The 14,671-nt window shown below is 43.9% G+C and overlaps 1 protein-coding gene across 1 annotated transcript in view; it reads left to right on the forward strand.

The window, feature by feature from the left end:
• LOC110521418 (fibroblast growth factor 22-like) overlaps window positions 1-9,850 on the forward strand; it is a 47,832-nt gene extending 37,982 nt beyond the window's left edge. The window contains exons 3-4 of the mRNA XM_090231295.1: window positions 5,115-5,218; window positions 7,965-9,850. Of these exons, the coding sequence (XP_090087421.1) occupies window positions 5,115-5,218; window positions 7,965-8,159 (299 nt within the window). The 3' untranslated portion in view covers window positions 8,160-9,850. The remainder of the gene's footprint in view (window positions 1-5,114; window positions 5,219-7,964) is intronic.
• Window positions 9,851-14,671: the final 4,821 nt, after the last annotated feature.

The following is a 14,671-nucleotide window of genomic DNA, read 5'->3' on the forward strand; positions in this document are numbered from 1 at the left end:
CATGCGTCTGTCCTTGGACTTGATCTGTCACCACAACCTCAGGCTGCCCATAACCACATGGCTATGTGGTTCAGCATTATCATATCAGGTTGTCAGCTTGGACAGGGACTGAAACCAATTAGATGATGATGTTTGTATTTTTAATGGCCCACTAACTGATGGCCAGGTCAGCTGTTTTTGTCTTGGTTGTAGGAGGGGAGGGGGGGTATTTTCTTCGCTCATGAAACAAAAAGGTGATAAAAGCCTGTACATTTTGTTGAGAGACATCCTTATCAAGTGTTTGTCATGAAACTAATACTGCTCCTCTGATGCCCTACAGTATCTTATCTACAGGTCAAGGAGAAGGTTGTGTGTAAACTGTTCTAGATGAGACTATCCATTAAACATGCAGGTGAAAGTAGTCCTTTATGAGAGGCTGAGCAGGACAGACTGAGAAAAGTCTGTCCCCTCCCCAGCCTTTCAAACACAGACAAGTGACAAGGTAGAGCCAGTGGTGTGAAGTTAAGCTCCCCTTTCTCTTCCTCTGTTCACCCCATTGCCTTTCGAGCTCCACACAAAAGAAGGGGGTCTCAAGATGTCTAAAAAGCACTATATACTCATAAAAAGGGACGAAAAAAGGCCAAGAGGGGTCGATTGTCCTTTTCTCCTTTCTACCCGGCAGAGTTTGGCTGTATGATAAGACTGATATGGCTCACATAAGACTGATAAGACTGATATGGTTCACATAGCTTCAACAAGAACATGAACATGAACATGATTTTCCTTATCCTCCTTTTGATGTGATAATTGTTCATAATGTAAAAATAGTATATCTGTAGTATATATCTACAGATTCCCATATTCTGCGAATTCATTCAAAACCTGTGACCTACATTGAGATTAGAGTAAAAACGCTATGCTTAATAACAGAGTGATGCTACATAAAAAGTTAATTGCCAGGGTTAATTTGAAACGATTTTGATCCAATCACCTATCAAGTTCTTGTTCCCATGATACTTTTTCAAGGTGTTTAAAGTAGTATTGAGTGATGCTGGCTTTGTCCCCTCCTTCCTTAACCACACACACACACACACACACACACACACACACACACACACACACACACACACACACACACACACACACACACACACACACAGGCATTTGCTTGGACCCAGTCCTCAGCCCTCTGAGGAGGTCAGCTCAGATCAAAGGTGCTGGTCACAGCCATTAGGCCCAGCAGTGAAGACCCAGCATGAAAAGCTTGTGTTTTGAAAAGGAGGGCAGAGAAAAAAAACAACAGGGACCTCTCCATTTTAAAGGCAAACTGTGAAATAATTGAAAAGGTATGTCAATCAAGAGCAGGCGCCCAGCGGGAGCGCCCCGATTCCCAGGCTCTCTCCTGGTCGAGCACCGGGCCATGGAGGGCTGCTGAAGGGGGCAATCCAAGAAATCTTTCACTCGATTCTCCTCCTCCCTTATCCCCTGCTTTATAATTGTGTATTGGGACGGTCCCACCCCCGTCCCGTCCCCCCCAAGTCCAACAAAAAGCTCAGTCATTAATAAGATCTTGTCTTTTCTCCACCTCTCAGGTAAGTAACAAAGAGTTATTGGGGGACGGAGGGGCAAGTTGGAGTGCACATAGTTTTATGACCCCCCTCCCCCTATTTATTACCAGCCCCTACACCCAGTACCCACTCCCTCCTCCTCCCATAGCATGAGTCTGACAAAAGGAACCCCGTGAGAGTCTCTCGCTTTCCTTTCTGCGTTTTTATTTCAAGGTCAGAAAAGGCTGAATGATCTGACGAGGGGCTCACTTCCAAAAAAGGGGGAACGAAAGAAAAGAGAAAGAGTAAAAGACGACTGGGCTTTGAAAATCCCATAGAAGATAGAAAACGGTCAGTCCACACTTGACTAGTCCTGTATAGGGATTTGTTTGTAATAGCAGCTTCAAGCTTATTAACAGCTCTGGCCAAAACATGTCAACAGATCCTGCCAAGGGTAGGAAAGAAGCTAAAGCTACCTGTCTCGTCAACAGAGCAGATGAAACATGCACAGCAGAGAGTGGATTATAATAAACAGCATGATTACAAATAGCTACCCTTTCTTTCCTCATTAGTTCCTGTATTGCATGTGCACATGCAATAATTGGTTAACATGCAAAAATGGGTTAATACCGCATTGAAAAAGCAGAAACACTCTTTGCATAAATATGACACAACATGTTGTCAACATGGTACGTGGGTCTAATGAGGTGGTCATTAGCCTTAACATAAGGACTTATGAGGTCTATTTGAAGACTGATATCCAAAAGATCGTCCGTACAAAACTATTCTCACACGTAAGAGATCCACGTTCCTGCATTCGATACCTCAGGGAAGAAAAGTCATTGTAACCACACCATCCACTCCTTGCTTTTAGTACATAGTGCAATCTACGTATCAGAGTGAGGATCATGGCAGCACCTACCGTGCCTGGAGCTCAGAGCAGCAAATAATGGCAATTAGAGGCAGCAGCACTTTCAGGCACCAGCGGTTTTCATTGGACTAGACAAGTCCCCATAACCCCACAGTGAGCTCCAATCACCAGCCTGCCTGGGCCTAATTGCTTATGAGTCGCTTGCACGCTCCCTACCACCATAACGCCCAGTGTTTGTAAACACAGCTCAAAAGGGGACATTGCCATCAATGTGCTAACATGCCTTTGAAGGATCAGAGGGATGGGGGTGCAGCTGGATGGATTGGTACCTGCCTGGCCTGGCTGGCTGACTGGCCCTGGGCTGGTTGGCTGACTGGCCCTGGCCTGGCCTGGCTGGCTGACTGGCCCTGGGCTGGCTGGCTGACTGGCCCTGGGCTGACTGGCTGACTGGCCCTGGGCTGACTGTCCCACTGCAGCTGTGTGGAGAAAGGGGCTCCATGTACACACACATGTCAGAGAAGAAAGACACTCAACAGGTCCTCTATGTATTTACCCTCTCTGTCTCTCTGTCTCTCTGTGTGTCTGATATGGATGACCTCACCTGGTAAGCATTGATAGTGGTGGTAGCAGCTGTGAGTCTGTGTATCACTACATGGTTCAGGAAGGAAGGAAAGAGAAACGGACAATGTCTTTGGCTGTCTTATCTAGTAGTTGGTTTCACAATGTCAATTGTTGATAAGGATTTCACCTGTATAAAAACTTCCCTGATCTTAAGTGTCTCTAAGACCATTACCCTTCTCTGTTATTTAAGTGATAATGCCTGAGAGGCCGGTGTTTGGAGGATAAATTGACACGTGTGTTTCAAACCGTGCCAATATATCCCCCAAACACCTGCTTCTACGGCATTATCATTTTCAAACAATAGGTTACCAACATATTCAAATAATGATTGACATATAATTTAGCAATAAGGCCCGAGGGGGTGTGGTATATGGCTAATATACCATGGCTAAGGGCTGTTATTATGTGGAGTGCCTGGATACAGCCCTTCGCTGTGGTATATTGGCAATATACCACAAACACCCAAGGTGCGTTATAGTATTATAAACTGATTACCAATGTAATTAGAGCAATAAAAATACATTTTTGTCATAACCGTGGTAAACGGTCTGATATACCACAGCTTTTAGCCAATCAGCATTCAGGGCTCAAACCACCCAGTTTATAATACTATTTTTTTTAAATCCCCAAACATATTAAGCCAACCCTTGCTCCCAATTACAGCTTTTTCCTAATTTCTTTCCAAACAAAGTCTGGATTTACATAAATAAATAGGGGAAAGATGGCAGTGGCGGGAGAGTAACACCTGCTCGAACCCTGGTGAGCGCGTTTATTTTTCATCGCTGGATGGGTTTAACCAGTGTCCCTGCTCGGAAACCCACTAGCTGCCCCCTTCAGCACATGTGGTTCTGCATGAGCAGCGCTGCACCGCTGGTCTGGGCGCTTCGTGAGTTTACTGCTCCTACTTCATTTCCTACTGGTGTGAGGTCCACATCTCCTTCAGCACCTTGATGTTACTGTGTTTACAGGCCCTGTCCAAATGCAACAGCCTATTTGTTAGCCTCGTTTCCCGTTTCAGCAACATTCAGAGGTGCCCATTAGAGGAGAAAAACAGCATGTTTCTCAAGATGTTTTCTCCTCCAAAAACAGGTTTCCATGGCTTGCGATGTCTGTTGGGAGGGATGTGTGCTTAGATCTGATAGCAGGCCACATCAGGGTGCCTTTGAAGGTGAGACAGGAGGAGTTATCCAAGGGAGCAGCGTATCCAGCAATTAGGTCCTTTTCAGGCCCCCGTGGTAAGACCCACAGGTCATCTCCAAAACATTTCCGTCTATCGCCATGACAATGGCTAAGGGCTTTTTGTGTAGACTAAAACCAGATCATGACCAAGCCACATGGGATTTGTTTGCAATCAGTGCCCAGAAGAAACAATTAGCCTGCAGCACTGCCAGGTCTTTTATGGAGAAAGTGGGTAAGAGGTTGGTGTAAGTGGCCATCAGACGCTGCTTTGTGTCTCCCTGGTAAACTTCACCGGGCATCATCTGGATGGAGTGTCAGTGTCTGGGATGATGGCACTCCCTCCCTGTGCAGACAGGACCCAGCCCATAATGCTCTTTGTGCTGAATGCTACAGTCAGTCTACTGAGAGGGTGTAGATAGAGTGAGCTCTGGAAAATGTTGTCTGGCTCAGAATGGATTAAAAGACTGGGTGTTCTCATTTCATTGCATAAATCATATCGTACTTCCAGACACAGAATAATAAATTATTTATTTTTTTACTTGAAAACAGTGTTGTCTTACAAGTAAATCGATGTTTCCTCTTGAATATTGTTTATGATATGTTTTTGAAATGGCTGATTTGAATCATATTGTATTTCTGAAGGATGACACAGCCTATTTTCAAATGTATTTATGTCTCTGCAGTCAAGTAGTTCTCAGTGAGACGATTGTTGATAAGAAACTGAGTTGTAGATGTCTCTTCACAAAGGGAAACATTTAAATGGGCCATTATGCATATCCATTTTTTTTCTCTTTTGTCTTGGGAAAACCCTCTCCCCAGAGCATATGCCCGTCTGGTTTCCTAATCGATAACGATAGAGTAGCTTATGATGGAAAACTCCCCTGTTCTAACAGAGACTTCTGTTCCTTCTTTTTCAGGTCTAATGGAAATCCGATCTGTCAGTGTGGGAGTCGTCGCCATCAAATCGGTCAGCACCGGGCTGTACTTAGCAATGTCCAAAAAAGGCACACTGTTTGGATCGGTAGGTACACCTTGCAACATTGTTTCATGAGACACCATGGGCAGCCAGGTTCCAGCTAGGGGACATTGATGTTTCCTCCAAGCACAGGTCATTCCATTCAAATGAGTCTTTGAGGTCTACACTAGGAAAATCAACAGCAGGCCAAAGTTTCAAGTATGAAGTTCTAATAGTGGCAATATCAATCATGACTATATACCTGGGCCCAGCTTGATAATAGCTGCAGGTGATGCTCGTACGCGGGTCTTGAAGAGAGGCTTGTTCCACTGTTAAAATACTGCAGATAGCCAAGAAAAGTCAAACGCTGCAGATAGCCAAGAAAAGTCAAAATACTGCAGATAGCCAAGAAAAGTCAAAATACTGCAGATAGCCAAGAAAAGTCAAAATACTGCAGATAGCCAAGAAAAGTCAAAATACTGCAGATAGCCAAGAAAAGTAAAACACTGCAGATAGCCAAGAAAAGTCAAACACTGCAGATAGCCAAGAAAAGTCAAAATACTGCAGATAGCCAAGAAAAGTCAAAATACTGCAGATAGCCAAGAAAAGTAAAACACTGCAGATAGCCAAGAAAAGTCAAACACTGCAGATAGCCAAGAAAAGTCAAAATACTGCAGATAGCCAAGAAAAGTCAAACACTGCAGATAGCCAAGAAAAGTAAAAATACTGCAGATAGCCAAGAAAAGTCAAAATACTGCAGATAGCCAAGAAAAGTCAAACACTGCAGATAACCAAGAAAAGTAAAACACTGCAGATAGCCAAGAAAAGTAAAACACTGCAGATAGCCAAGAAAAGTCTAACACTGCAGATAGCCAAGAAAAGTCAAACACTGCAGATAGCCAAGAAAAGTCAAACACTGCAGATAGCCAAGAAAAGTCAAAATACTGCAGATAGCCAAGAAAAGTCAAACACTGCAGATAGCCAAGAAAAGTCAAACACTGCAGATAGCCAAGAAAAGTCAAAATACTGCAGATAGCCAAGAAAAGTCAGAATACTGCAGATAACCAAGAAAAGTCAAACACTGCAGATAGCCAAGAAAAGTCAGAATACTGCAGATAGCCAAGAAAAGTCAAACACTGCAGATAGCCAAGAAAAGTCAGAATACTGCAGATAACCAAGAAAAGTCAGAATACTGCAGATAACCAAGAAAAGTCAGAACACTGCAGATAACCAAGAAAAGTCAGAACACTGCAGATAGCCAAGAAAAGTCAGAATGCTGCAGATAACCAAGAAAAGTCAGAACACTGCAGATAGCCAAGAAAAGTCAGAATACTGCAGATAGCCAAGAAAAGTCAGAATACTGCAGATAGCCAAGAAAAGTCAGAATACTGCAGATAGCCAAGAAAAGTCAGAATACTGCAGATAGCCAAGAAAAGGAGGCTGAACTAATGTCAGAACAGGCAGATGTGAAGGTCTTGCGTGCCATCTGCCACTTGTTGTGCTCATACACAGCTCTCTCGTTCTTTCTCTCCCTCTTTTTCTCTCTCTCTTTCTCTCTCTATTTCTCTCTCTCTGTCATGTAATGAGGCTGCCTATGGCGTGGTATCTAAGTGTTTTACAGCTCAGAGAGAGAGAGAAAAATCTGGAGCTGGCAATCAGTCAGCAATGTGAAGCTGTGATGAGTTGCAGACCATTATTTCACCCTGCCACCAGCATAAACAGGACATAGATGAACTCACTCAGCTTCCTAGAACCTCCCACTGAAACCTCCCTTAATGACCATTAAGCAGGAGAATCAAGCTAGCCTGATGCTATCTCCATAAGGGCCCTGTGATCTCAGCCTGATAGTGGCATGTAGATGGGATTGCTCCAGAATCTGTTTTGATGGTCATATCTTTAGGTCATACCTACGTACAGATAAGAAGTTCCAACCACCCATGGCAATGAGGAGAGGGCTTTGTTGGCTGGCCTGTGCCTGTATATTGACACAAATCCCTGTTTCTGTTCATAGCCTCAGAAATGGATCAAGGACGTGATAACAATCTGATAGATGACTGTCAAAACATTTTACATTGCAGATGAACACTTCTTCATGTAGGTTAGTTACAGTATCAAAAAGACATGTTTTTATATTGTTATATCTTCTTGGCCGTGATCCGACCATAACGAACACCTAATTATAAAATGCTTTGCCATTCAATGTGGATGGTTATTGTTTTGTTATGGAACAACATAGAAACAACACACAACAAATAACTCCATAACAACACAGAAATAAATGGAAAACATGAATGCAATAACAGACATGGACCTTTGTCCCTATCTCAGAGGTGTGTCCATGCTACTGCTGTTAGTTACTACTGGTCATAATAAACACATGTTTTACTCTCCCTCACTCTCCCCCTCTCTCCCTCTCTCCCCCCCTCCTCCCTCTCTCCCTCTCTCTCCCTCTCTCCCTCTCCCCTCTCTCCCTCTCTCCCTCTCTCCCTCTCTCCCTCACTCTCCCTCTCTCCCTCACTCTCCCTCACTCTCCCCCTCTCTCCCTCGCTCCCTCTCTCCCTCTCTTTCCCTCGCTCCCTCTCTCCCTCGCTCCCTCCCTCTCCCTCTCTCTCCCTCGCTCCCTCCCACTCCCTCTCTCTCCCTCGCTCTCTCTCTCTCGCTCTTCCTCTCTCCCTCACTCTCCCTCACTCTCCCACTCTCTCCCTCGCTCCCTCTCTCCCTCTCGCTCCCTCTCTCCCTCTCTCTCCCTCTCTCCTTCACCCTCCCTCTCTCCCTCACTCTCCCTCACTTTCCCTCTCTCCCTCCCCTGCAGGTGAAGTACAACCCTAACTGTAAGTTCAAGGAGCGCATCGAGGAGAACGGCTACAACACGTATGCCTCCCTGCGCTGGAAACACGGCGGCAGGCAGATGTTCGTATCTCTGAACGGCAGGGGGAAGCCCCGGCGAGGTCACAAAGCCCGGAGGAGACACCCCTCCACCCACTTCCTCCCCATGCTGCCCTCATAGAGGAACAACTGGACTCATGCTCTGCTCTGCAGCCAGTCCCTCTTACTAGTGTTGTGGTTACCAAGATAATTAGGAATAATATGATTATTTGATTATCATTATTATATCCATCCCTTCTCCCATATATGTACATTTGTTGGGGTCTTATAAACTATTTTGTTTGTCGAGATCGAAGTGGGGGGCATAATACAGTAGGTTTAAGTTATTCATCACCCCCCACGAGCGTAAGGTTCAGAAGTAAAGCTGCTAATATTGTGTAAATACAGTATGTCTATTATTATTATGATTGATTATCAAGCCGTGAGGAAAATGTTGATGACACTCTTCTGTGTCAAGGAGTAATTTTGACACCACCGTCCGCTGAGAAAGTGTGTAATTGAAACATATCCTCCCTCTAAAGGGTACGAGTATTGTCGATATATTGCCCCCATCCCTTATTTTCTGCGACTCTACAGGAGACAATGCTTTCCCTTGAGTGACCTTACAATATGCTGTTAAACCAATGGACTGCCGATGTAAAAGAGCTGACAAACAGTAAACAGAACATTTATTTAGGTTGTCAAAAATATCCATCTGAGCAAGAGAGATGATTCTCTAAAGATACTGAAAGGCCTTTACAATCAACGCTGCAAGGACTCTGCATTTGAGTGGACTTCAGACAGAGGGGACAGAATTCCATGTTTACGGAAACGTTTGGATTGATGTACATTGATACCCATGGATATCTGCTGTAAGACATCGGGTAGTCGTATGTACGGGATACGCATGGTATACATCGTCCAATGGAATGCTTACTTGCAGGTTCCTTCTCGACAATGAATCAACAATAAGACATAGTAAAAAAATAAGAATAGGAACGTAAAGTAAATGGCTCAGTAGAATAGAATAAACATAGACTAGAAGGCTATCGGGTCTTCTGGGTTTCTGAAATGAACTTGTGAGCTCTGCAGAAGTGTGCTTTAGCCTCCTTCTTTCATCCTAGACCACTAGCTCAGGGGTCAATCTTTCAAAGTGGGAGTCACGACGTTGTCTCTGATATGTTAGTTCCAGAATTCAGTAGTTAAATGCATACGGTACTCCCTTTGAAACACGTAGTGCATTTGAGGTTGTATCACAGGAGGTTGGTGGCACCTTAATTGGGGAGGATGGGCACATGGTAATGACTGGAGTGGAATAGGTGGGTTCCATGTGTTTGATGCCATTCCATTTCTCCGCTCCAGACATTTTTCTGAGCCGTCCTCCCCTCAGCAACCTCCACTGGGTTGTATATACACTTTTTGACAGTGATAGGATTTAACCCATTAATGTTGTATGTATGATAGCTGGTTATTGCATTATCTTGTCATGTCTTGCTAACATTTTCAAAAACCTGTTGCAAATAGAACTTTTAATATATTTAAACCTTTTTGTACCGTATAACATTTGAAGTTGATGTTATTGTCTCCATTTTGTGTCTAGTCTGAAATCCTAATTGTATTGCAGTCCATATTCTAGTCTATACTGTATGTTACTGCAATATGGCACCTACTCCCAACATCTGAATGGTCAGCAATGAGGATCTACAAGAACACATGTTTCAACTATTAGTCAGTTATTAGGTAGTCTGTTAATTGAATACTGTCATCAAAACAACGTTAGTGAGTGTCTTGGTTCGTGTTCAGCTTGAACGTCAATAAAATACACATAAATTACCCAATGTTCAAGGAGTCACTTATGCTAACACGCACCACATCTCTTCAGTTAGCTCCATTCTAAAAGAGTGACCATTTTGCCTCTTATGTAATGTACTGTACTTGCCTTGACTGTTTTGGGTTGTCAACATCTCCATCAGCGTTACATAATCATCATCATCATCTCCACATGAACATTCACAGCAGGAGTGGATTTGATGTAGTGGACCTCCCCTGATGAGCTCTTCAATGGGCTATCACGGGTCTTCAATGGGCTATCAGGTCTCTTCAATGGGCTATCACGGGTCTTCAATGGGCTATCACAGGTCTTCAATGGGCTATCAGGGGTCTTCAATGGGCTATCATGGGTCTTCAATGGGCTATCACGGATCTTCAATGGGCTATCAGGTCTCTTCAATGGGCTATCACAGGTCTTCAATGGGCTATCAGGGGTCTTCAATGGGCTATCACGGGTCTTAAATGGGCCATCACGGGTCTTAAATGGGCCATCACAGGTCTTAAATGGGCAATCACGGGTCTTAAATGGGCCATCATTGGTCTTCAATGGGCTATCACTGGTCTTCAATGGGCCATCACTGGTCTTCAATGGGCCATCACTGGTCTTCAATGGGCCATCACGTGTCTTCAATCACATTGAAGGCCTGGTAGAATGGGAGGCTATAGAATATTTTTACCCTGCAGACTGCAAAGATGAAGATGAATGGCCTCTATTGGTGGGAGAAAGGCAAGCGTTTCAGCATGTCATAATGTGAAATTGTTTTGATGGGAAACATGTCTATTCAAAACAACTTTGTGTCACACTGCCGTTTGATCCAAAGGTCTGCCAAACAATTGGATGTGGGTGTGAGGGTCTAGGGAGACTGAGTGTGTTAGTTTTTAATTGTATTTTTTTTATATACACTTATAGTTTTATATCTTTAGAGCTGAAGACGTGGCCAAGGGTTACTTGTATCTTAGTGGGGGAAGTTTCAGCTGCGACACCATCTGAACCTTTAAAGTGCCACATGCCCAATCTATAGGGTCTCACAAGAAACAGCTGAAAGTAGTGAAACCTTCACTTAGTTCTGTATTTTACTGACAGTTAAGTGGGGAAATAAGGTTTAGTAGACAATAGACAGATGTTATATACTGTAATTGCAGAAATCTAGTTTTGCAGGTGTTTCTCGACCAATGCGTCCTTGTTAATCCTTTAGCAGGCACAGCATCTCTTTGAAACATGCAAGCCCACAAAGTAAAGTAATCCCATTTTATGCCTGTTCTGTTGAATGGCCCACCTCATCGTCAAAGTGTCTTCACCTCTCCACTCGTCTAACAGTACAAGAATGTATTTCTTGGCTTTAAGGTGAGGCTGCCTGTTTATGCCAGACCCAGCTCAGAGCACAGGGACACTAAATGGGAGTCTGTAATTATCATTGTTCCTCTGCTGTCCTGTCAGTGTGCTCGCCAGAAAAACAAGAGGGATCCCTAGGCAGCGGTCATCAAAGCAATCGACTTTGATCAAAAACGGCATGAAAAAAATCAAGGTGGAATGCTCCAAACATAATACAAGTGAATGGGAATGGATATCATCCAAAGGACATCACCCACTCCCACTCTACCATGGCCTGTTAATGCCCTATGCACAGGTGCTTGTTACTAAATATAGGGTTTCATCAGTTGCTATGTGTCACTACGCAATGTGTTGATGCACTCGTATAGATAGGGTGGTTCCAAGGTTTGGCAAAGGGCATAGAAAATATAAGCAATATCATTTAGTGGAGAAGAACTACATTTGAAATCGACCCCATAGCAATGCATAGCTGCTCAGTGTTCTAATTATTTGTCCTGATTCATTACAGCAGGGCTCTGTACTGACCTCACAATGTTAGGGCACTACTGTGGGAATTATTCTAACCTCAAATAGTGATTTTAGTACACATTTTTCTGCCTATTACCCTTTTTTACAGACACATACTGTATGTAGATTATTGAACTAAGCAGGGTTTTTTTGTATTTATACATGCCTTGTCATCTGTAAAAGAGTCATAAAAACGATTTCTTCCAGACAAAACAAGCAATAATATGATGGGGGCACAAGTCATGCTGCTTTACCTACTACGTCCTAAAGCTTCAGGGACATTTGAAACCCTGTGTGGTCAATTTCTCTCAGAGGAGTGAAAAGAACTGTGGTGGGTGGGAGAAGAAAAAAAACCTTGCCACTCACAATACCAATCTGATGTATGTAGACTAAAAAGGTGGGGGGAAGGGGCAGAATTTTAAAGCGCTTATTGAATTGCTATTACAGCTCCTGAGACTAATTGCGGCTGTTGTGTGTCTCTCAGTTGCCGAGGGGGCTCTGGAGTGGCCCTGCATGCTCTTACCCAGTGGGGTTTTTAAACAGAAAGGCCCAGAGAGAGCCCAGGACCACCGAAGATCAATAGCAAACCCTTCAGTCTTTCACAGGCCTACTCTAATCCTTCTCATTTTTCTGCCATTTTGTTCAGAGCCATTCACAACTCCCTGCATTTGGGATTAGGGTCATGTTTTGTTACAAAAACAGCCCAAGTTATTACGGTGAATAGACCGAGGGGCAGACGATGAGTGTGTGAGTGCACATGCGCATGTGTGTACCTGTGTGTGTGTGTGTGTGTGTGTGTGTGTGTGTGTGTGTGTGTGTGTGTGTGTGTGTGTGTGTGTGTGTGTGTGTGTGTGTGTGTGTGTGTGTGTGTGTGTGTGTGTGTGTGTGTGTGTGTGTACCTGTGTATGTTAGAAGAGTATTAGAATACTGTATGTCCAATGTCTCAGACAAAGCAGACTGTTTATTCTCTTCCTCATAGAACTCCGTTAGAATGAGTTACAATGTCAGTTAGAATGAGTTAAGTTTCATAACTTTCAGAAATTCCTTTACCTTTTTGTTCTTTCTGTGGCTGCCTGGCCAAACTGTCTGCTGGAGTCTTGGCATCAGGCATCAGGTCCATCAGAAAGGCCAGGCCGGGCCTTCTCATCACTGAGTGAGTGGATTAGTCTGTGCGCCTGCAGCCACATGAGATAGGGCCTCTTAGGGCCACATGCACCAGCCACATTACCCCCAAAGCCCTACCATGCCACTTCGCAGGTATGTGGTGCCACAGAGGCCTCCGTCTACACTCACCCCATATGGCATTCCCCAGATGCCTGCGGGCATGTCAGACACCACAGGATTGGAAGGGAAGGCTAGGAGGATGGGGAAAGGGTGGAGGGGCTGAGGCTCCGTCCAGATAGTTTGGCCAACTGAAGCAAGTCCCAGTCAACATCATAAGGTTGTCTTTGGCTTTTGGTGACTGGAAAAGGCCTAAGTCGGGACAGGTTCATGAGAAGTCTGAGGCGGGCCAAACATTATCCACCCTGCCCCTCGAGCTCCAGTGTGTGTTTGGAGTAATTCTCCAAGCGAGAGGGGCTAGACTGTCTCTGTCTTTTGTCACCATCTGTGCTGGGATATTTTCTCAGAGCTAACGTTACGGTAGCACACGCTGTCCTTTCATGTTCAAGGACTAGCAGGTGGACGTTCTTCCCTAAAGATTCATTTTTCCAAGTATAATGTTTGAAATTCATCATGGCTAATTTGTCCTTCTTAGGGGTTTTAAAATAAGTTGGTTTCGCTGTGGTGAAAAGGTTTTATTTTATTACCCTGGCAGGCTGTATCAGACACATAAAATATCCATTACCAGAAAGTGTCAGTTTCCTCTGTCAAGCCTTGTCATCATCTGCTTCTCAAGAACAGAACACAGATAACTTGACACTATTGGCAAGGGAGAGGAATACAACTGTCTGTTACAGATCAGTTTGAGGGGGCACATTTTTTTTATGAAACAGCCTGTGAAATTGTATCATTTTTTTCAGTACCCTGGATAAATATGGAGACAGACTTAATCAAAGAGGGACAACAACATGTAGCCTACACTAAGAGGGAGTAGCGTTTTGACCAGACTGCCTCGGGTCTAGACTAGCTATGAGCTTATAATATAGTTCCCTCTGGGACCCACTAATGTACCAATTTCCCCTTCAAGTCCCACCTCTGTGTGTGCAGTCCTCCTTCACTAGCTCTCCTTCTCAGTCCATCAGAACTGTGGCATTAGGTGGTCATTCTCTTCTAAAAGTCCTGTTTCAACTGTGGTCCACACATAGTTTTAATCATGTCTGGTTCTGTGTAACTTCTGTAGGTATGAAACCTCTTGGTACAATGTGCTGTAGCTATGACTGACAGGGTCTCATAAGAAGGGTAAAAAACATGAGAAGAAAATAATTTACAATTCAAGAGAAGTGTAACCTCCTATGCTGTACTGAGGATCCATTTTGTGGGGCTCGCCTGGGATCTGAACCCGGGAACTCTTGCAACATCACAGAAGGATAAGAAGTTAACATATTAAAGAAGACCTCCAGCGATTTATGAACTTTTACTGTTGAAAAGCGATATCCACAGTATAAATACAATAAAGTACACACACTAAAGGGTAAAAAAATATGTTTTGAGCAGAATAGTGTTTTTTAGACACAACTGCAAACTTAAAGGACTAGGGCATTCAATGAGTTGGTCTAATGGGAATCTGTGATGTCATCTGCCTCCTCCTTGCTTGAGGAACAATAGAGGAGCAATAGAGAACAAAAGAGGAAAGGCCCAACCCCCACTGCTATGTCATGACTTACCTGGACCACCTATTGAGATGTGCCTTTCAGATGTTAAATGAGGTGTTAAATTAGTTCTTAAATAAGATGAAAAGGAGACTGGAGTGCCATTTTAAGTTTTAATAAAGTTTTGTGTTTGTTGCTTTGTTGCTTTGTTTCTGTCAAGCCTGCTCCCATTCC

This window comes from Oncorhynchus mykiss, chromosome 4 (genome assembly GCF_057628025.1).
Source record: "Oncorhynchus mykiss isolate SJ-2025 chromosome 4, ASM5762802v1, whole genome shotgun sequence".
NCBI classification, from domain to species: Eukaryota; Metazoa; Chordata; class Actinopteri; order Salmoniformes; family Salmonidae; genus Oncorhynchus; species Oncorhynchus mykiss.